Below are 24383 nucleotides of genomic sequence, written 5' to 3'. Positions count from 1 at the left end.
ATGATTAGTGAGCGTTATTTATATAAGATACACCCTATATATAATTTAATCTAAAAAAATTAATTTTTTTATTTTCTCGATAATATTAGAGTGTTTATTGCTTAACACATACGAGGAATTCACCTGTTGCAAAGCGTTACATCTGCTTCAGGTGTCCTCGTTATGTGAATGGCAAAACGTTACATGGTCGAGTTCTAACTAGACACCCTGACCATTTGGTCTTGTATAATACGCGCTGTTAACTAGATAATAAATCCTTAAGTAACATCACATGCAATATATTGATGCAAAACTTTTTATGCAATCTGCTTATTGTGTAACAAACTAGTTGATAAACAAGAAGTTGTTATCTCATTGTACAATAACTTCTAGGTAACATATCATAAAATAAAAAGTCTGCATGATAATATTTTTTTATTTATGTGAATTACATATTATGGTAATATTAAGTATCATTAATAAATAAAATTTATAACAAAAAAATTTTAAACAAAGTTCTAAATTATATACAAAAAATATTCTAAAGATCTTTTTATATTTGTTTTACATAAACTAAAGTAAATTAATTTTTTTAGATGTAAATTTGTTTGATTTATGCTCTTTTTTTCTTTATTTTATCATATTTTATCACACAAATTAATTAAAATTTGACTAAATTGCTCTTAAAGTAATTATTATCTACATGTTTCTACACGTACATAATTACATAAATATCTATTTTATAATAATATACGCATTCAATTTAGTTAAAAGCGTATTTAATTCTTACTTACGACGCCAATTTTCGAGTCATTTTAAAAAAATAATAAAGGAAATATTATATATCTATACTATATATAACAAGTGCAAAAATAATGAATAAATATGAGGCAAAAATGTGGCATCATAAGTAATAATTTAATAACAACAGCGAAGAAATTTCTGCAATTATTACGGTCTTATCCCCGATAGGACATTCATAAAATTATATGATGAAATACATAAAATTTGTAATCTGCAATTATTTACAAAAACAGATGTAGAAACCTTGATCTTTTTTTAAATATTAATAATTGTTTGCTTAATTAATTTCGACATAGTATTAATGGAATTGCTAAATTAAATAAAAAGGAATTATCTAATAAAATTGAAAAAATTATTTTAGCTGTGTTTAAAAATATAATTGTGCTCATAAAAATGCACAATTATTCCTAAATCATAATGTAAAAATATTGCAACATAAAGTATTATACATTCAATAAACTAAATTTGAAATTTTTTAATCAAATGGTTTTTGGGATGCATATAAACCAATCTTTCAAGAGTGTTCTTTGAGCATTTGAAAATAATTAGATAACGTGTCTTGATCTGCTTCTTCAATATGCTGCCAGCTGTCTCATTCATTGTATTTTTGAAAAAAATCGAATTATAAAATATTTGCACCACAAATTGAATTTAATTTTTAACAAGTATCATTTAGAAATTTTATTTTTACAAAACTATTGCGTTATAATAAATCATTTTAACGTACTTATTGTGAAATTTTTCATTCATGATACCATAATTGTGCAATATTTTCACAATTTGTCTATCGAGGTATCTTAACTAAATCTAGGATCTAAGACGTTCTATGATTAAGAAAACTTTAGAATAGTCTTCACAAACTCTGGTCAACAATATATATCTATCCAAGAAACATGACCGGAAATTGTGGAACATTTCTCAACAAGAAACGATGATTGAGCAATTAATTCGTAGCACTAATACGAAATAAAAATCGGTCTTTTTATTTATGATTATCCGATGGTAGACCCTTTATGGCGAAACTACCACGAAAGAACGGTTTAAAGATTTCCAGTAACGTCTGCGTCCGACGGGCTGAGTTCTAAAAAATATAAATGATCATTAAAGACACGGTATAAAGATAGATAGTTCTGTCTCTATTGAGAATAAAAAAATTGCTTCTCGTTTTTTTATAACAAATATAGCGAAGTGATTAAAGAGTCATTCGAACATAAACCTAATCGATTAAGCTATACTAGAAAAATGTTACATCATAATAACGGAAAAGGAACATATAATTAAACTCGCGCGTCAACGGAAAACAATCATTAACGTTGTATATTTTATTAGTATGTGTTTCTTTAATAGTGATATATGTGCATTGTACTTACTAGAATTACGCTGTTGAGAACTTTGCTAACGTTAGTTATTAAAGTGAAGCCAGTGCCGAATGCACTTGATGGTATTTCCAAGGACACCCTAGTTCTGTCAAACACGGGTGTATCCTCCGTAGTAGTAATCCCATTCTGCAAATATATAATCAAATTTTTCTGTTGTCTTATGCTATATCGTATTATTTATTAGAATAGAAATGATAGAGTATCACGTGGAAAAGTGTAGAAGTGAAAGTGTATGTAAATTCTATTTGCACACAGGTAATTATGTTTTTTATTTGTCGTTTTTATTTGTAATTTCAATGAATATAAAGAAAAAATAAACGTAAATTGTCAGTGCTATGATTTCATATATATTTATTGAATTCATAGTTTTATAATTAAGTTTAGATTCATAATTTTAAAATATTTGTTAAGATATAAATAAAATAAAATTATTTACAATTATACATACTATTTATATATTTACAAAACTGTTTTTTTTTTTACAGAAAAAAGTACTATATAACGCTGATTAATATTTTAAAAATCACCAATAAAAAGTTTTAATTTAATTCTTTATTTTAATTACAATAGATTAATATTCAATTAATAATTTAAAAAAACGTAGATTAAAAGATATCAAAGTGAATGTATATAAATCCTAAAATATAATAAAGATATGAAGGAAGGGAATTACATTAGGGGAACTTCACGATACTCTAAAATTCACTTCATATAGTAGACAAAAATATAATTGTTTATTTGACATCAACATTATATCACCATCTATTATATTAATTTTCTTTTACGTCAAGGAGCATTTGAATGTACTATTTACATCGCTTACACATAGCTAATAGTCCTCGAATACGAGCTTATCGCATCCTTAAAGGCTACTCTTAAATTATTTACAACTTTCACGGTGGCAAATCGATTGACGCCGCTAGTTCTTCTATAATTTATATTAGACATAGCGCAGTCCACACGATTCGGCCGGAAGTGTTGATTCATCAGGAGAAGAGTTTCCTGGAGAATTTTGTTTCTCTCTCTTTCCTTAATTTTTCATTTGGATTCTTTAAATATAAATATTTTATGAAAGAGAAGGGCTTCTGAAGAGAGAAAGGAGATTCTGCCAATTATCAGCCCAGCTAGAAACAGAAATTCACATTCCGTGTTATATGGAATGCCAATGTATTCCATTGAAAGTGAAATCGCCCACATATTCCATCGAAAATCCATTGACTGTCCGTCCCATTTTCTCGTGGTATGTTTAACGTTCGTTTGTTGTCTGTCTTGCTTTTCTTTCTCCAAAGAGGTTTCTTCTCTCACGCAATGCTGCTCGTTGGTCCAGGTGTTAATGTCCGCAGTCAAACGTTCCCTTTCCGCATCCCATGTTATCGCACTTGCCTTTAAGCCGCTTAATACGCCGCTTGTGGTGGTGTATAATCGTACTGTTTGTGTACAATACTTGTTTTAATGGTGCATATGATTTATTGGAAGGCTTCGTTCTCGTGAAGGCGCCTTCCAAGGTTAAAAGGGGTATATCTTGGCAACATTGATTAACCATATAGCCAAAGGTTTAATGAAGCGTAACGAGATTGGCAAAGCACGTTCTTTATTTATTTAATTATATTGCTTATATATAATAGTAGCATTTCAAGGAACAGAGAAAGGTATCAAAGCAATAGTAGAATATAGAAATAGCATGCTTTAATATTATAATAGCCGTATTCAGAAAACAAAATAGCTCAGTGAGCGCTCAATGATTTAATGTGTGTGTGATTGGTTCTTATCTTTAATTCTTCGTTGGATCTAAATGTAGAAACCAATCGTAATAAAAATTACTAAGCGCTTATTAAACTGCTTTGTCTGTTGAACACAATTAAATTTAATTGTTATATAAAAATTTTACACAAAATTAGCAATTTTATTAAATGTATTACATTTTTCTAATAAAATGAAAAATTAATAACTAAGATATATTAAAGAAAATAAGCAATAGATGAATGAATGAAAAAAATGAATGAAAAAAATGCAAATGAATGAATAAATATATAAAAAAAAAGATTGATAAAAATAGTTAAAGATTCTTATATAGTGCTAATTAAAATATGAATACTTCAAAAAAGCATTTGCATATAAAAACTTGTTTGATTATGATATGGCACTGAATTATCATTGCAAATAGCGATAGTCTTACATGCAACGTCGCTATCAGTCACCCTCGTCCGAGTTTGTTAAGTAAAAACTGTTCACCGATCAATTTCTAGGAAAAAAAACTGTCATGTTATCCATATTTTTGAAGTAATATATGTATACCGCTTTCTTACGAAGACACATATTCCAGCAGAGACAGCTTGCGTTACGTATCAGACATAGAACAGGCGACATGTAAAGGGACTCCAAAGTATAAAAAAGAAATAGTTCATAGAAATAAAAGTAATATTAACTCATTGCGACCCTACCCCTGCCAGGTTGGCGAAGGCTCCGAGATTGATTCCAGCGCCAGCGCTCGTACCGCCATTGCTTCCGCTTTGAGAGTCGCTTCCGGAGCTCCCACCGTTACCACTGCTACTGCCGCTTAAACCGCCTAAAACGCCGCTTAAACTGCCTAAACCGCCGCTACCTTGACTCAGGCTCGACAAAGAACCTATCTTTTGAGTCAAAAGATTGCCAAGGATGGCCGATCCGGAAGCTCCTGCGCTACCGTCTGCATGTCCTACATTTTTATAAGCGAAATAATTAAAAATGACATAAAATGATGACAATAAAAATAAACGCTATCTTAAAAGGATGTATACATATCAAAAGTTAAATATTAATTGTGAAATATTACAAATAATTTCTTCTCACCAGAAATATGATCACAGGATTTTTCTTTTATTGGATTTGAAATATTTTTACCCATTGGTGAAAAATATCTGCTTAAAAACTGATCGAATAAACAAATTGGAAAGTATCTCACAATTTCACGCACCTGCACCATCAGTTCCACCCGAACCACCAGAAAGACCGCCAGAAAGCGAGCTTAATGGTGCGATTTTCGAGACCAAAGCCTTCGAGATGCCAGCTGAAGCCCCTGAGAATAATGTCGTCGCGCTGTTTATGAGGGGCCCAATGCTGCCCGTCGCAGCCTTAATCTTCTGAGACACTAATTTATTGAGGAACTCTGATGTAGCTGAATGTTTATTGTCGATTCCGAAAACAGCGTTTTTCTCTTTGTTAGATTCATCCAGAACTGCGAGCGCTTTCGTTTTTGAATCTATGAAGGAATCCACTTTCTACAAAAATATATACTTGTTAAAGAAATTAATAACAATTATTAATAATTAGAAATTAATAATAATTAATTACATTACGTATATATGAAGATTTTTAAAGTAGCAATAATAAAAACAAGTGTTCAGAATTTAGAACAGATGTTAGATTTTTTTTGTAATATTAAAGTAAAATAATAGATTAAAAAATTACATTTTATTTAATAATTAATATTAATTGTAAAAATCAATATTAAGACTTTTTTAAGCTATTTTTACAGCAAGCTATTTTTATAAATTTATATGTATTTTTTTGATAATTTTTTATATTAACATATTTATTCTTTAATATACGTTTATTTTCAGAAAATCAAATTCTAATTTACAAAGTTTTTATTAAAAATTTTTATTAATTATAACGTATTTATAACATTAATATCGTTATTAATAGTGCATTTCAATATTTACTGCCAATATTGAAAATTTATAGTTTACATTACATATAGGAATGTATACTATAGATTTCCAGTATTGGCACTATTGGAATGCAGTCTAATATATGAGGTATAAAACATTTTTCAATATTTAATTTAAATTCTTGAAATATTTCTTTAATTAAAAATAATGCAATCTATTGAATAGTTATAAAGATAATAAGGAATTAACGATAAAAGTAACGGCTGAATTTGTTTTACTGTTACAGATAAAAAAAAAGCAATAATCGTTACCGCGATAAAGTAACAAAAAGCGTTACAAGTAACGCATTACTTCCCAGTCCTGAAGATATATTACATTTGAAGTACGATCTTGATTACATATTTAATTATTAATTACTACATTAATGCCTTCACAAGATGTTTTGACATGTATATCTAAGAGTAAAGATTTTACAAAAACATTAATTAATTATTCTTACGTCAAACACAAAGTTAATGATGCCGTTTGATACTCCAAGCCCGATGCCAATCTTTCTCTTGTCCCTATCGCCTCTTTCGCCATCGGCATCATCAGCTTCGATTACGTAGACCTATGCAGACCGTAAAATTAAGTTACTTTAAGATTATCAATTAAAAGAGATCGTATAAAGTAACAAATTAAAGCTATTGTAAAATTCATAATCAAGGGAAAAAAGAAATAATGATGAAACGCGGATATTATTGCAGGAAGAAGTTTCCTTCATTTAGACTTTATCAAATGCGTTTTTATTTATTAGTCAAGTATTACGTATTTCGTTACATACTATTGAGATACCTTGTTTTATAAATATTTACACGAAGTGTAAAGACATTTACAATGTCTGGCAGAGAAAATGGAAAATTATTATAATCATACTTCGCGCAACATTTATGTAGTTTTCTAAATTGTAATTTTGTACGTGCATGCAACCCTATTATGCAATGCTGCTTTCGTTCTAGACTCGAGGTCGATCTGTGTTGCGGATAATCCTCAAGTTGAATAACATTGCGATTATATTAACGCGTGATCGCGAGTGGCGATAACGATGATGATGTACAACATTACATATTCGTTAATCGATGCGCGTGACATGTTTCAAAGAATTTCGTTACAAGCGTTCATCCGTCTCTAACGTGTTCAAACTCGTACAGGTAGCGCCGACTACTTTCACTCTTGACTCGTTCTCCGAGATCATGTTTCTCGCTTTTTCGTATATCCCTTATCCTCTGTCTCTTTTCTCTCTTTTTCTCTCATTTCTGTATCATTTACAACGGATAACTAACGTAATGCTTTCAGTTATGTGTTATAAGATAACTTCCTTTAGTCTTCCTTTTGATTCTTTCTACAACTACAAATGATCTTTTTTCTTATGATGCTCATGTTTACTCAACCAATTTTTTATTAAATATTAAAATATGTTAATATAAATAATATGTAAAGATAAGTATAAATTAAATATACGAATGTATAAATATACAGTTCTGTTCCAAAATTAAATATAGTTTCTTGTTACAAAAAAGAAAAGGAAGCTTTGGCAAAAAATGAAAAGTATACTTTCCCCTGAATTAATCTACAAGATAAATATTTATATAAGCTACAAGATTTGGTACTGACCCAAATACTTCTCCTATCGATTGCATACTTCCTAATCGATTAAAATGAAATTATCGAATAGACAATTTTTTCTAGGTTTACTTTCACTCTCGTTGCTAAAAGTTAAACTTGTTTTTTTTTGTTTCTCCAGTAATGTGTTTCATTCTACATCGAGTGAAGGTATGTAGCGTATTTAATCGATGCGTTATGCTTATAGAAAGGAAAAGAAGGACGCAACATCTCGCAACGTAGACCGTCAAATTCTCGTCCATTTAATTTCGAAAAGTACGTCACTCATATTGATAATTCAATTATGTCTTTCGTGTCTTGACTTCTTAAAAACCTCCAAGAAAGCGCGATGCAGTGGCATCGTAAAATTCCGCTTTCGACATAAGAGATCGACAATAGCTTTCTGCAAGTATTTCAGCATTCAAATCGCTTCATTAGAGCGAAGTGCGCAGCTCTCCTTCCATTTCATTCTCTTACTTTCTAAATAAGATTTGAAGCACAATTCGTCCTTCTGATATCTTTTTTGATATATACATGACTAGAAATCAGAGAACATTTAATATCTTAATATGTAACATTCTGGTCGTTTCAGTATTTTAAATGGAACACTGAGAAAAATTTCTGATTGAAAATGAATAGAATCAGAAGATTCTAATCACATCAGAAATCTGATTATCTCAATTAAAATTATAATAGATTTAATCAGAAAATTCTGATTTGTTGTTCATTTTCAATCAAAATTCCAATTAACATAATCTTTGAAAATTTTTTTTCTAGTGAAAAACTAACGTAAACAACTTACTTCGTTCAGCGGATTGAGATCTTCTTCCGTGTCTTTTTTATCAACAGGATTGCAATTGACAATGGTGATGACCAGAAACAATCCACAGAATGCACATAACATCCGCATTGTGTCTTCTTCACTTCGTAGATTGGTTGCAATTTAATCTGCACGAATAAAAAAAGCTGTCTGACAAGGCGGTAGGATTCCCGGTAGTATACGTAATAAAATCGAAAGTAAATCTTGACTGTTCAAGTGAAAGGGTGTCTGAGCGAGCTTGGAAGCATTTAAACATTGATTTTTAGCTAGATGATTTTTGTAAACTACTTATCAATTAATTACTGATAACATTTCCATAAAATGAAGGAAATAAAATACGGGTAAATCGTGTTATGCAAATTGAAATTTTATAAAACTTTGATAAACATTTCATTGAAAACCCATTCCAAGTATAACAACAACAACTAGAAAAGATTTATGTTTTGTAATACCACAGAAAGAAATTGTGAGAAACAAAGATGATCTTTCTTGAGAAATTACGAGAAAGAAAATTATTTATTTGTAAAAATGTTTAATAATAAAGATTGACAGCTGTCACTTAGTTGACTTGACTGTAGATGTAAAATAGTCGGTCAAGTACACTGCAATTTCAAAGAAATTGGCTTGTTAGTAATAAGCAGCTTTCAATCCGACTGTCAAATTATAAAATGATTGGTCGAGTAATAGGATGTAATTGATAAGAACGGATAAGTGATCAACTTGTAAAATAATCCCTTAAGTACATAATAAGAGAGAAAAAATATGAGTAAAATTGTGCAAGTAAGAGAACAATGCTTCACACGTGTTTATACCAGTTTGTTGAAATCAAACAGATTCCTTCGTCAAATAGGGATATCAATGAGATCTTAGCGAGCGCATCAGTCACGTGGCAGTCAAAGCAGAACGTACGTGAAGAGATTACGTGAACTTACGAGTGCCGGTGCGGCGAGTGCGTACGAGCGAGCAAATGCGTGAGTTGTGTACCTGGCGGAGTGCGAGGCTCGTTTGAGGACCACGGTGAAGGAGGTCCCGATGTCTTACGGAGCCGAAGGGGAAACGAAGGCGAGCATGTGTGCCCCTTCGAGAATCGAGAATCGTTCACTGCGCGAGCCTCCCGCAGGTGGGGCGCCCTCCAATTCACTCTATTCGCGAAATCCGCTCAGCAGCCAACATCATCTACGGCGCTCGCCAATGAGACACCCTCCTCCTTCTGTCGTCCTCGACTTGGCTAACACTTCAGCTTGTGAAGCGCTGAATTACACAGTTGCAAGTTCGCAAATTACCGCTACACATGTCTGACAAAGGTCAAAGTCCGATTCGAAAGAGAGTTCGCTTTTAGATACAATCATCGTACACACAATGTAAAAGATTTCATGTAAAATTACAACAATTATAATGTGAATAATTTTTGAACTCGCTACTAAAGGTGTATTTTTACACACGTAAAAAAAATTAAATTACAAATAAAATCTTTTTTAAATTCTTTTTTAAAGTAATTAAATAATTTACAAAAAAGTTAATTTACATAACTAAAATTATGTTTATAAAAATATTTAAATAATAATTTGCCAACAAATTTATGTGCAGTTTTTTAAAATTATTATTGATATGTATAAACATAAAAGCGCAAATATAATGTCTTATGTTATCTACCGTTATATTATATAATATTACAAAAATGTGTACATGTTTACATTAAAAATACTTACTATAAAATATTGTATTGTTATAAAAAATTTTATATTACTATAAAATAGACTATGTTGTTATATATAGTAATATTTTCTATTCAAAAAAATATAAAAATATATTTACATAAATAAAAGTATTAATATTTGTAAAAACGCATAATTTTATATATTTTTATTACAAATATTGTGTAATTTTTACACATTATTTACGTAATTTTACACATTCTTTTTACAGTGCAGAATTGTAAGGTTTGATGAATCAGTTTCAAAATCACTCCACTTTAGTTTCTTTTGTTATGGCAATAACAATCAACAATTTAATGGCCAATCGTACAATAAGCATCACGCTCATGCATAAACAACAATAAAATCTGAAAAATCAGAAAAGGTATTATTGATTATTTCATATCATCTTTTTCTCAAAATAGTAAAAGAAGAGATATAGCATTAAGTAATATAGGAACTACATAACTTTTAGTTATGTAGTTCGGCGCGATGTATCTACAACAGGCGCTATGTAACTCAATAGAATGCGTATTCAGCAAAACACGATTTAAGGTAACAGCTACACCAAAAAGAGCTAAATCACCTTTAGTATTAGAATTCTCATTCAGTTGTGTGAATATCTATGAAAATTTACATATGTATAATATGCAAATATTAATGCTTTTATTACGTAATTTTAAAGCTTCATGATTTATGTTCAAACTTTCTCAAGCCATTATCATATGAAATTGAATTTCATATGAAATTGAAGAATATAGTTTACGTAAGAAATAGTTTCTTTAAATTGGGCCATTTATCTTCGTTATTTTGCATAAATTATATTGCAAAAATATGCTTGACACATCGTTCTAGAAATTGCAAATAAAAGAGATGATGCATTACAATATTTGTATCATGTTGTAATCTTTGACAATCTGCCAACAAAAAGTTGGGAAACTGTAACGATTACTTAAGGAAATCTTACTTTAACATCGTATTAATTATTTCAATCTTTTTAATCGCTAGTTAATTATCATTATACGCATTAGATTTTGTTCGCAATTATCGTGCTCACTGGTTTGATCTTAAGAGCTGCTAACTAAAATAAACTCTCCTTTTGCCTTGACCAAAATTTAAAAGGCAGCGTTTCAATTTTAAATTCATTTTTAGAAACGCAGCATGTAATTGATTAAAATTAATCATCAGATGACCCTCACGTTTCTTGTGGATATTCTCTCTTTTAGAGCGAACAGGAAAAGATATAAATTTGTTCATATTGCGCACATACGTAATTCGCAGCAATAATCCTTATAAATTAATTGATACGCTTAATTGGAAAAAATAAAAACTTTTAAATTAGACTTATAAATGTATCAATAAAAATTGCAGTTATATATTTAAATTTAATTGTTACCGACATTTAAATATAAATAGATTAAGAATGTTTTCATATCTTGATATTTTTTTGTTATTTCCTGAATGCAATAAACAGCACAATTCCAAATAATCAGAATTTTATAAGAAAATTTTATGAGAAAACAAATTTGTCGAGAAAACATCAAGAATTTGAATAATGCACCTTTGGAATACATTTAGGATTGTATTTATAAATGTAAATTAAAGCAGCAATAATCTATTCTAAACACATGTTTTGTATCGATTAGCCGTTACTTTTTTAGGACAATTGCTCAATGGATTCCTTTCGTCGCCATTTAAAATCGCCATTTATATCCGCTATATGATGATGAAATCAGATCGTCAAAAATGGACTAGAACACTATAGTTTTTCGCAATTAAACATCGTGATACAAACAACTATCTAACAGTACAATAATCTAACTTCAAAATAAAAGATTGCCATTAAAAATTTATATTAGATTAAGTTAATAAAATTGTTTAGCATAAAATACACGAATATCAATATAGTCGATACTAATCGAGAGAAAAGTATTAAATCATTTTTCCATCGGAAAAATGATTTATTTGAAAGTCCGAGAGAGTATTCGATTGAAATCAATTATTTTGGATGTATGATGGAGCTTTATTAGATGTCTAAGTAGTAAGACTATTCTGTGGTCAGACTGTCCAACTGGTCGTGAAGTGGCGCCACGTGGCGAACACACGTTCAGACAAATACGGCATCTCAACCGCAACCGAAGAAACATCGAGTGACTTTCCAATGGAAGAGAGAGTAACGCACCTCGATAATCCTGCAGGAGAAAAGTAAAAAGGGGAGCAGAAAATCCCACGCGTTATTCGCGTGAAGTCCGGCTTACATAAAAAAGATACATATGTATGACTCATTCCCTAAAAATAGAATCGAAATCTTGTAGGAAGCGATGCCAATGGGGAATAATGGATTGTCATATTCGCGAATCTTTTTCCTTTAAAATTTTATTTCTAGACTCTCTCGTAAACGCACTGTGCCACAATTTCTTAAGAAAAAGTTCAACGAGGGCAATTGCTAAGAAGTAAAAGGAGATAATATAGCAATATCCTTGTATACGCAATTGTTTTTTGTACGTAATTAATCTATAAGATCCAGGATACGATTATGAGAGTGTCAGATACGTGTTAAACATCGAACATTCTAGTGGTGTCGCATACGAATGAGAAAAAGTAACTTGCGCCATACGCGCACTTTCAACAACAATGTACATATTTCAAAAGCAATGCTAATATATTGTAACTATTTATCTATACATCTATTGAACGTATTTAACTTTGTGATCATTCTCTGCGCTTTGCTGGCAGAAGAGTGCAACAATTTCAAGTTGTTCTAAGAATAACCTACTTGCAGTTATGATTACGAGTTACGAAAACACGAAACTCAAATGCACTTGGACGTCAACTTTCACGATGTCCTTCTCGTCACGTTTGTCAAGCTTCTTCTTAATTTAAATATAAATTTACAATATTTCTCTCGCAATAAATATGTCAAGACGTGGCTAAGTTTCGTGCCTGGATTAATTCAGCTCGTATACCTAATTTTTCTTGCAATTTAATCGAGGAATTTAACTGACCAGAGAATTAATTTTCACTTATTTTATATAAATCGACAAGACTAATTTACATTTGTTTCAATCAATCAATTAACGAAAGTTGTCATGAGATCAATTAAAACATATAAATAAAACATTTCTTGCAAAATTGAATTTAAATGCTCATCACAAGGATGACATTAACATAGATTTCATCAGTAGTACCGTTCGTAAAAATAAAAATGTGTGTTTAGATGCATTTATTACTCAGCATTTAGCACCATTATTGTCACAGAGGCACATCGGGCTGTCTAATTAACTTTAATTTCCTTACAATAATTGTTTATTGATTCATTTCGCTTTACGCCTCTGTAATTCCACATACCTTCGTCTCTCAAAGTCACTTTCTTCTCGCAGATAGCAATTTTCAATTCTGCCGACCCCAAAGCCGCAAGATGCACTCTTGAAGAAATTGTCGCAATGGTTCACTGGTGACGTGCACCACTCGATGGTGTCACTTGTGATCGCTCCAAGCGATCGTTCACTCGCGCAATCGCGACCTTTACCACGAACGTCCTCTCGATCATCGATCGCGATACGAAGGTGGGCGAAGTGGACGTCTCGTGGGAGAAACTCCCGAAACGAAACAATTAAAGAATCCGTTATTCGCGACGCAGCCGATCGATTGAGACTTTGATTCACAGCTGCGACTATCCGCCGGAACGAAGGCGAGGAGCGGTCATGCGTTCGCCGTTCGCGAAGAAAGTTGCAATGGGGAAATTGGCCGCACGAAACGAACGCGTCACCGTGGCGACGCGAATGACGATGACGAGGTGGGCGAGGAGATTTACGACGAGGCGATTTTTGCGTCGTATGACACGCGCGTGTGACAGGCCTCTGTCACACGTTGACAGATCGATGATAGGATTGCTGGATCAATTGGCTCGACGACCGGAAGTAAAGATGCGACGCGAGGTAGCGATTATCCGAGCGATTTTCCATATGACAATCTTGCACCTCTGGTATGTAGGTATGTTTCTTAGAAATTATGACGAAGCGGATATTCTTCGGGAATATCCAAATGAAAGTACAGGGAAGAAACAACTTTCCTGAAACATTTAAAAAACGCAGTCACATACAAAACATAATTTTGTTGGATAATAATTGGAATTTCCAGCATGATGAGTAACGCTGCAAAATATTCTAGCAACCAGTTTAAGCGTCCTACATAATTATTTTCAAATTTGTATCTAGCTAAATATTTTAGATGCTTCAGCAAAATCATTTTTTTCTATGGATATTGTGATATATTTGTAATTTATTCTTGAATAATTTATTTGTAATTTATTTTAACAAATAACACTACGTTGAATTTGCTAATTTATGCGCACTACAGTGCTTGATTCTCATTTGCTCTTTTCTTGTTCTGGTATTTTATTTTATAGAAATTTTGTAAACGCCCCGCGAGAGTGAAATGCAGAGAGAGAGTAAAGTAAAAGTGTTACGTAAAAAACGTTATGTTCTTAAAGAGCGCGCTTATTATTCTATTCTGTGAAGTGCTAATAAGATGATATAACAAACAAATTATAATAAGTAGATAATTGTATCTTCGCGCTTACGCAATACGGTCACATTATGCAATTTTTAACAAACGTATGTCACATAAATTTTTTACAAACATATGTCTGTTTTAGATTCATTATTTCAGAGAGTATTTCCTCCTTTATTACGGATATATTATTTTAAAATACATCGAAAGAATACCATATTGTATTGCAATATTATTGCGGTGTTTTATTCAAAGTCGCGTTAATTTATTTCTTCGGTTTTACGTAATGGCGCCGGCAGCACGTGTCGGATCGTTCGTGCGTGCGTTTGACACGAGCGTCCGATGACGCGACATCCGTTGTTTAATCCCGGTCGTGCAACCCGAATAAATATCGTTCTTTACTTTCTCCGACCGACTGTGCCTACGAAACTTCCTCTACTGTCGTCGCCAGCCGTATCGGGCATGCACTGAGAAATTTATTATAATGGACGTGACGTGTTTCGAGCAGTCTTCACGTAAACGAGAGTAAAAGTCGATCGCATCTATCTTGCAATGCGTCTGCCTTTATTCTTCCGTCAGCGTCGACTTTCTCAATAGAAACTCGATTGATTACTTATCTTTGGCGATTAATGACACAATAATCATTGTAGCAATACATAAAGTTTTTAACGTAAGAGAGAGAACGTAGATTAAATCTATTCGCACTAAATAATAAGGATACGTCGAAGAGAGAGCTCGTGTCGCATGTTTTGCTCCGGAAGTTCATTTCATAACTACGTTTGAACAAGCGCGCGCATTAAGTGAGGTGAGAGTGCATAACAGAGATTCAATCTTTAACATTTTCCACTTTGTGCAAGAAACGAATGTATATAGTCCGCAATAAACTAGATATGCAGCTAATAGGGATAAAGAGAGATAATAATCAAGACATGCAATGCAAATAATAGTAGGTTTTAATCAGATTTAAATCATCATACCGTTGTAGAAATCTACTAGATTTGCGTAACCTATACATTAGCAAGATATGTTACCTATCACTATTTCGTAATAAAGGTGATAATTTTAACATATTTTCGATATGCACAACGTATGATTTCCGTGAATTAACGTAAAGTTAATGTACTTTGCGTTAGAAAAAGATTAGTGAATAAAACAATATTATTAGTTATGGCAGCGATCAATATTGGAATACCATTATGTGTCGAAGAAAAACATAAAGCCGAAAGGATGAATAATGTGGTAAAACTCATATCAGACTAGAAGTTAAAATTGAGATTTGATTGGGATTTAATTAATCAAAAATAATATTCACCAAACTTGATTTTTTTTTATTGGTTAAATTCAAATCCAATTTCAATCTTAATCTGATTATATTTTAACAATTTTTTTTGCACATCTTGTAATTTAGAATACATAATGTGTGTGTGTGTGTGTGTGTGTGTGTGTGTGTGTGTGTGTGTGCGTGGGCGTGCGTGGTGTGTAATATTAACAAACCAAGATAAGTTGTCTGAATATCTTGTGATGAGCTTGTATTGATCAAAATTTTTTCTCCGTGGCATATATATGCATTTTTTCAGAACAAGGTGATTATATGATAAGCCGAGCAATCAGCAATTGTTGCATGTACATATTTAAGCTGCACGTTATGTTAATAGACCTCAAGTAACTTTCCAATAGCAATAGTGATGCAAATTTACAAACGCAAAATAAGTCAAATGTTGGTACAAGAACATATGCGTTCCTCAGAAAGAGCACTATCAAGGATTCTACACACATAAAGGTTCAAATTAATAAGAGCTTTAATGTGGACAAGGTTTTCAATAATTAACATTTCGACAAATAATCTTATTACTGTGGTTAAAGTATTGAACCAGCAGATGAATGGAAAAGGTGTTCCTACTGAAAAAAAAATCATGTCACAATGTTACATGATGAAATCATGTAAATCATGTAACGGATTATTCCAAATCAGTACGTGAAAAAGAACATCATGTGACTTTTCAAATTAAGTAATTTTACATCACATACTGATTTGGAATAACGTAATTTACATGTTTTAATTGCATAATTTCATCATGCAACTGTGATGAAAACTGTTGACGTTGATTTTTTTTTAGTAGGGATGATCTCTGCTAGTATGGATGGTGGACGAGAGTGTTACAACTACGTCATCGTAAAGTCCATCAGCCAAAAAAGATATTAACTTCATCATTCAATTGTATGCTTTAGAATTTCAGATGGTTAGCGAACATCTTAATTATACATAGTAGAAGCAGTTACTTTTATAATTGATATAATGATTTCTGAATGCAATTAGTATGGAAAAGTAAAATAAGCAATCTTAAAAGCTACGTTATTCTAGTATATTCTGAGCTATTTATTATTGCAACGCGCTGAAAGAAGGCACTAAATATCATCTTATTATTCCCTTTACCTTATTATTAATGTATATATTATTAATAAATTAATAAAATTAATGTAAGTGTATGTTTTTTTTTATAATTTTTAAATTTATGTATAACACAGTCGATTTTATCATATAATAGTTTTTAATAATAATTAAAAAAAAAAATAAGCGTAAGATTTATGAATATTATTCGTTATGATACTCTTAACGTACAATATATTAAACAAATATTGCTCTTGAATATATCTCATTGCTCATAAAAATAATAAATTAATTATTTATTTTGAAATAAACTTGTAAAAATGTGACAATTGAGCTCGTATGCAACGTTAATTGTAACACGTTCAAAGATATAAAAACAATACATATGTATTTAAGCCGATCGCGGTCTCTTAAAAGAGAGGTGGGCTTTCCAAAATGTTTTGATTTGTTTATTAAAAGCGTCAAGATTGAATATTGTTGCAATAGTTAATACCTTATTTCAAGATAGGCTGACTCTCCTCAGAAGGGTACAAAGAATCGTCATACTGGGTCATAGTAGTAAATTTTTTCTGAAAAAAAAAATCGATAGCGTCAAGATTGAATTTTTGTATAGTACTTAATTTTGATCAATTGTCGAGAAATATAATTCCCATACCTTTTGAATAGTCACGAAGGCAGCCTACCTAAATACAAACAATTTTACATGGAAAAGACTAAAAAATAGTAAGAAAATTGTACATTGTACATAGTCGAGTAGATATGGCCTTCGAGACCATCCAAAGTATAAGAATCATATTTCTCGATAATTGATATCAAAATTAAGTAGTAGACAAAAATTCAATCTTGTTATCGATTTTTTTTTCAAAAAATAATATTCATATAATTTTTATACAAAAAATAAAAAAATATAATTATTTATATTAATCCTTAGTACATACATTGGATTGTTTATGTCTCAAATTAATTTTTATCAGTTTTACAAATGTACAAAAATTATTGTAATTAGCTATTTTTTGCATATATTTTAACATTTTCTCGGAAAATATTTTTAAAGTACAGACATAAAAATTCTCCGATTTTTTTCTAAAATTTTGATGAACTGTTTGAGCAGTTATTTTCGACGTAATATTTCGATAAAACAATAACAATATGAAGAATCATTTTAACAGCATTTGCCAAATTAAATTTGGTTAGAAATTGTAGTTAAGAAAAATATTTTAGCAGTATTTAAAAAATGTAATTACGCACATATAAAAATATATCCTAAATTATAATGTAAAAATGTTGTAACAAAATATTATATAAAATATTTAACATGGTTAAATTAAAAATTTTTAAATTTTGGGAGTGCGTATGAACCGATTATTCGTGAAATGTTTGTCGAAAATTTGAAAATAATTAGATAATATATCCTGATTTCTTTCTTCAATATGCTGCCGGCATCTTCATTGTATTTTTAAAAGAAAGTAAATTATAAAATATTTACATTTTAAATCGAATTTGTATACTTTTTGATAAATTATATCATTTAGAAATTTTATTCCAACAAAGCTGATGCTTATGGCGAATCATTTTTTAACGTAATTATTGCAAAATTTTTCATCAACTTATGATGTCGTTATTGCGCTATGTTTTCACAATTTGCTTATCGAGAAGTGCAACATATAATAAGCCGAGCGATAAGTGATTATTGCAATATGTATTATAAGCGCATTATGTCGACAGACCTGATGCTTTTCTTATAGATTTTAAACGCTAGTGTTGCGGTTTTTAAATGCAAAATAAGTCTCCATGTCAACATATAAGTACATATTGGGTCTAGTTATTCCGATCGCCACTTTGTTGATCATCAGCACCATTTTTATTATTTTTATTATTTTTTATTATTTTTATTATTTATTAATGAAGCTATCAATTCCTATAATACCGCCAATAACCCGCATAATTTAATAATTGATAATAGGACATCTGATGATTGGCTCGCTCTAATAGCGAGAATTGTCAAGAATTCTAGCTGGATGACAGTTCAAATTGTTGAGAAGATCTTTAATGTCTCGACGAATTTACATATCACTATGGTTGAAGCATTGGACTAAGAGACAAACGAAAAAGGCGCGTACTTCATTATACAAAGTGGACCCGGATACAGCGATGTCACCTTGAGATTAAAAAATCAGAGAAGTCATGGTTTTGACTTCGTTGTTACTGTATATGTTAAATATGATCGTTACCTTAATTAGCATAATGGAAGCAACTACTTCTATGATTGGTGTAACAATTTCTGAATGTAATTAAGATGAAAAAATAAAATAAGCAATCTTAAAAACTATATCATAAAGATATAAAGCCGTTGTACACAAATCGACGTAAAGATATGCGTTTAATAAAAATATAGAAACAAATTAAATCGCGAAATTCTCAATACATTTTATTGTGATATTTGATAAAATAAACATTGGGTATTTTATTAATTGAGATATCTCACTTTTACATTCAGATTAGATTAGTGAACATACAACAGTTTTAATTTGCACTGAGTGCGCACCAGTTCTGCCAGTAAAAAACACTGTAACAAGGGGGCCGCCAAAAGAGGGTGCAAAAAAAACTTTTTTTAATTTAAAAAAAAATTCGCCAGTATTAACATCAATTGCCTTGATGAAAATAAAAATCGGAACATAAATCGAATGTAAAAGAAGAGTGACAGAGGGATAAACAAAAATTCTAGAATAAAAGTACAACATAATGTAAAGAAATATTTTAAGAAAAATAAACGTTTCTTTTACATTTCGTTGTTCCAATTTATGTCTTGTAGAAACTTTGTTTATATTTTTGTCACTTCTCCTTTATATTCGATTTATGCTCTAATCTTTATTTTTGCTTACTTTTGACAGATTTAATTTGACATATAATATATATGTATATATACAGAATGTCCCAAAAATATCGGGACACCTGAATATCTCGGAAAATAAGTTTTACAGAAAAGTGTTCCAGACAAAAGTTGTAAGGTTAAAAAAATATCCATTTATCTTATCAATTTGATTTTGGGTGACGTCGCCAAGGTTAAGGTCACATCGATTTTTTTTTATATGGAACATCCTATTTTGATTGCAGAATCTAATAGCTGGTGTCGAGAGCTTTCCAAAACACTATAAGAAAATATTTTTTACTTGTACTTTTGAGTTGTGATATTTGAAAGTTACAGTACCGCCGGCATTAGCATTACGCAAGGTGTTCGACGGACTAAATCCTCTTGAATGTTATTCAGAATCATATCCTGGATAATATTCGTTGAACAAGGTCATTGGAGATTACTTCTCTTATTTTCATTTTTGCATTGAAAATTCATTTTTATGTAAAAATGAAAATAAGAGAAACAACCTCTAATGCCCTCAATCTTAACAAATGTTACTCAGGATATGATTCTGAATAACATTTAAGAGGTTTCAGTCATCGATCGGACACCTTGCTTAATGCTAATGCTAACGGTATACTGTTACTTTCTTCAAGTCTTATAACTTTAATACTTTACGAAAAATATTTTATGAAAAATAACTATACTGTAGTGTTTTGAAAAGCTCTGGACACCAGCTATTAGATTCTGGAATGAAAATCCATTTTTAAAAATCTATGTGACTTCGACCTGATCTTTACAACGCCACCCAAGGTTAAACTGATAAAATCAGTAAATAGGTCTTTTTCAACCTACAACTTTTGTCTAAAACATTTTTTTATAAAACATATTTTTTCAGATATCTAAGTGTCCCCATGTTTTTGGGAATATTCGTTGTTGATCTTCAATAATTTTTTACTCAAATATTATCAACTTTACAGAAAAACTGCAAGAGACAAAAATTGTTTATTTTCTTTCCATAGAGCTCTAAAAATTTTTTTAGAATTTTTTCAGAATTTTTTAATATTGTATTTTCTCATGTTAGTAAAAATATGAAAATACTAAAAAATTGATAAAAAATTCTAAAAAAATTCTTAGAGCTCTATGAGAAGAAAATAAACAATTTTTCGTATATAGAAATACATATGGGAATAAAAAAATATAAAATTATAGAAATATAATATATTACGACTCCTTCATTTATATTTTATACAATAATTGATAATCAAATTCAAATTTAAAACTTATTGATTACATTTGTCAAAGTGTTGTTCAATCGATTCTAAATTCAAATTCACGAAACATTTATTACACAGGACATTATTTATAAACATGTGGCGATACTGCATTAATAATTTGAAGAGAAACAGGAATAATTTAGACTCCTATAAAAACAGATTTAAAAAAACTTTTGTTTAAAAAAAAACACAGTGTTTGATTTATATTTTATAAAATCAACAAAAAGTAAAAACATTATCAAGACTTAAGACACGACCGTATATATGAATACATTTAATACGATAGAGAACCGTCACGGTCAAAGTTAGATGTTTCGAATAAAGCAGTAAAACATTTAAAATGTATGCAAATAAATGTATATACATACATAATTTCTGCATATAATTATTCAGTATTAAAAATATTAAAAGTACTTAAAAAATGTATATAAATTATAGATTAACAGTAGAGCTACAATTAATTATCAAATAATTATTTTGATATAAAACTCTAAAAAAAAAAAACTGTGAGTAATCAATATGCGTAGAGGATCACATTAACAAAATAGTCATGCTATTGTTTAAATTTGCATAACTCAAAATATATACAATCAAATAAAATATTAAATAGCAAACAGCACACTCAAATATACATATATTCATGTAATAATATTATACATTCAAGTTTAAGAAAAATGTGGAAGTAGATGTAATTAAATGCTAAAATGTACCTTAGAAATATTTCAAAACGTTTCGAAATAAATTTGAAAATAAAAATGCGTTATTAATTGATACTATTGAGTATTCGCATATTACCGTTATAATGTAAGGGCTAGCTGCTGATCAAATAATTATATAAGTAATCATTAGAATTCGCTATAAATGCACAGTTTTCAGTTCTGTAAAGTTCTGTCAAGTATCGAATGTATTATTCTATTATTATACTATAAACATTTCCATATATCCTCGGTAGATGAATTAATAAGATGTCCGGAATGAAGGAGATCCATATTCGAATCTCAGCTGAAGTAATATTCTTTCACTGCAATAAGATCTTTGCAGTGTTTTAAGATGCTTATTTGCATTATTTAATTAATAATCAATGTAATTTGTGATGTTATTTTCAGCTTCAGTTTATTATTGCGTGTCAAGTCCTACAAACTGACTCAGTACGCAGTTTATAAAACTGAGAAATAATATATATTCAAATTTGCGAAACGTTATCAAACACCAAGATCTGCTTTGATTGAAAATTGAATTATTTCTCTCTTATTTGATTTATTCTTGTCAATTTAAATTTTCCTTACAAATATAAACAAATAAGCTAGTTGTATGTGATAAATTTTAATAACACATCAACTGATAGTATTCTGATTCTATAAAAAAACAGGGTTTAGCAGGCTTAAACAAACATTAGTACCCTTTTGTTTATGAATCAGAGAAATACTTAATAAAATGTTTAATGGAACATATAGTTTTCGACATGATTTTATACGATTTAAATGTTTATCGCAACTTATAAAACATATATATTACGCGAGTTGCTTATCTGTTGTAATTATATGTTGTAATAAACGATGCAAATCACGACGCTGTAAGATCTACCTATAATTATTGTTAAAGAGAATCGTTTTAACCGTGGCAGTTGACACTATACCGAGTTAATTTCATATGGCAAAATTGTGCCACTTGCAATTATGCGCGCGCAGACTCACATCTCGGGGCGACCCGGAATGCCCCATTGCAACGAAGTGCATCTATTGAACTGTGTTTGTTCCAGTTGGCTGTTTCGCAAACGCGGCTAGACGGCAGGTTACAGACTGTAACCTGTAGCGTTAAATCGTTTCAAGCGACGTGACGAAATTTCTCATCGATTGCCCCGAAGGTGTCGCTCGCCAAGTGCCTATCATTCTCAATCGCGAACAATTAAAAAATAGAAATCATCGAGCAAAGATACAGATCGATCGAAGATTTTCTGTTAAGAAATATTAATTAAGGATTTTCGTTTGAGAAAGTGCTAAAGGTGATTGTATATAGATGTATAAATTAAACGTAGATTATCAAGCTGATACATACATAATACCTCTGCCGTTATTAGGTAGAGCTATTAGGTATTTTATAGTAATCCATTTCTGATTATTAATGAATGCACGATATCGGGATCCTGTTTTTTCTTTTTTTTTTTACAATCCTGACATTCTAGAGCACGGTGATTTATTTGATAGACTCTTAGGAAAGATCGAATAATCTTGGAAACTTTGCGGCATTAATAAAGATTTCTGTGTAATCCAGATTTATCCAAGATGGACAATCATATAAATTCTAATAATATAAATTAACGTAATATTACAAATTGCAAGCGTAAACATCATGCTCATCAATGTAATGAACAGAATGTTTAGAATAATGACGCTATTCAGCATCTATTTTTTGTAATACAATATATTTAATGCAAGTTAGAATATATTGATATTCTAACTACTTAATTGAGCGTTGAACGTGCTCAGCGTATAATCGCTTAATTTAACGTTTCTCCAGAGCGATAAATTGTGTTCTAGTTACTGCGAATTATTCAGCAACGTATGTCTACCAGCACAAAAGCAACATCAGGTTTTATGGTCGATAGCCACCAGCATTAATCAAGCTTAGTTGTTGATCACACGTGTCAACGACCTCCAATGACGAGGATGAAAGTGGTTCCTATTTTGATTTTATATGTGAAACAGCAGCATGATGTAAGCTCAATTTTAACTCGATAGAAAGATGACCTAATTCTGTTGACTGACGTTTACGCCTAATTATTTGCACTTGCGAAAAGGAAATTGCATCGAAATGGAAACCACATGCAATTTCTTTTATGATTTATTATATGATTGATTACACAATTAAAAATTGAAATAAAAACGAACAATTTCAATAAATATTTAAAATTAATAAAATAATTTAAAAAAAAATATATATATATGTATGTATATTTGTATAAAAAACAAGTTTTTTGTATAATATTGTGTTAAATGTTTTATTTAAATACGAACTTTATGAAGTAATTGATGAAACGAAATCTATTAAGTATTGCGTAATGTAAATGAGCGCGCCTGTATGCTATTTGGAATGTCTGCCATGTTTTAGCAAAGCATCGAGGGTCAACTAACGACCTCGAGTCTACGAAAAGTTTCACTTTCTTTGGTGATAGAAAGTGGCTATGGCCTTCGGCTGCTATATTGCAATCCTTAGCTGACTACTGGACTTTACATATTCAATATATTTTTGCAAACTAATAGAATACTAAAAAATTATTTTATATCCTTATTTATGCTTTTTTTCTACTATTTTTACAAATTAATTTAAATTTCTTTTTTGCTTTTTTCTTTTTTTCAATTATTTTTATTATATATGTACAAAAAG

At 30.4% G+C, this 24383-nt stretch overlaps 1 protein-coding gene across 3 annotated transcripts; it reads right to left on the bottom strand.

The window, feature by feature from the left end:
- Nucleotides 1-1576: 1576 nt before the first annotated feature.
- On the bottom strand, nucleotides 1577-9335 carry LOC108751863 (uncharacterized PE-PGRS family protein PE_PGRS46-like). Of its 3 annotated transcripts, XM_018492336.1 has the most exons (7): nucleotides 9206-9299; nucleotides 8256-8401; nucleotides 6312-6422; nucleotides 5116-5419; nucleotides 4604-4857; nucleotides 2154-2288; nucleotides 1577-1864 (listed from the first exon to the last, which is right to left on the bottom strand). In XM_018492336.1, exons 2-7 carry the CDS (start codon nucleotides 8361-8363, stop codon nucleotides 1766-1768), a joined length of 1011 nt encoding a protein of 336 aa, XP_018347838.1. In that variant the 5' UTR covers nucleotides 8364-8401; nucleotides 9206-9299; the 3' UTR covers nucleotides 1577-1765. The 3 variants fall into 3 exon arrangements, with proteins under 3 accessions (XP_018347838.1, XP_018347837.1, XP_018347836.1); XM_018492335.1 differs by lacking the exons at nucleotides 1577-1864; nucleotides 2154-2288 and adding an exon at nucleotides 2846-3589 and having other exon boundaries at nucleotides 9258-9335; XM_018492334.1 differs by lacking the exons at nucleotides 1577-1864; nucleotides 2154-2288 and adding an exon at nucleotides 2846-3589 and having other exon boundaries at nucleotides 9206-9296.
- Nucleotides 9336-24383: the final 15048 nt, after the last annotated feature.

Source organism: Trachymyrmex septentrionalis, unplaced genomic scaffold, assembly GCF_001594115.1.
Source record: "Trachymyrmex septentrionalis isolate Tsep2-gDNA-1 unplaced genomic scaffold, Tsep1.0 scaffold52, whole genome shotgun sequence".
In the NCBI taxonomy this organism is placed as follows: Eukaryota; Metazoa; Arthropoda; class Insecta; order Hymenoptera; family Formicidae; genus Trachymyrmex; species Trachymyrmex septentrionalis.
The sequence above is the reverse complement of the archived record's forward strand: the minus strand, read 5'-3'. Positions and strand labels throughout refer to the sequence as shown.

Bases quoted from the DNA above. Each gene is read 5' to 3' on its own strand.
- LOC108751863 (XM_018492336.1), bottom strand. From the start codon at position 8,363: ATGCGGATGTTATGTGCATTCTGTGGATTGTTTCTGGTCATCACCATT. The intron at 2,289-4,603 runs GTAGGGTCGCAA...ATATATTTGCAG, and splicing joins CCTTCGCCAACCTGGCAGGG to AATGGGATTACTACTACGGA. The intron at 1,865-2,153 runs GTAAGTACAATG...TATATTTTTTAG, and splicing joins TTCTCAACAGCGTAATTCTA to AACTCAGCCCGTCGGACGCA.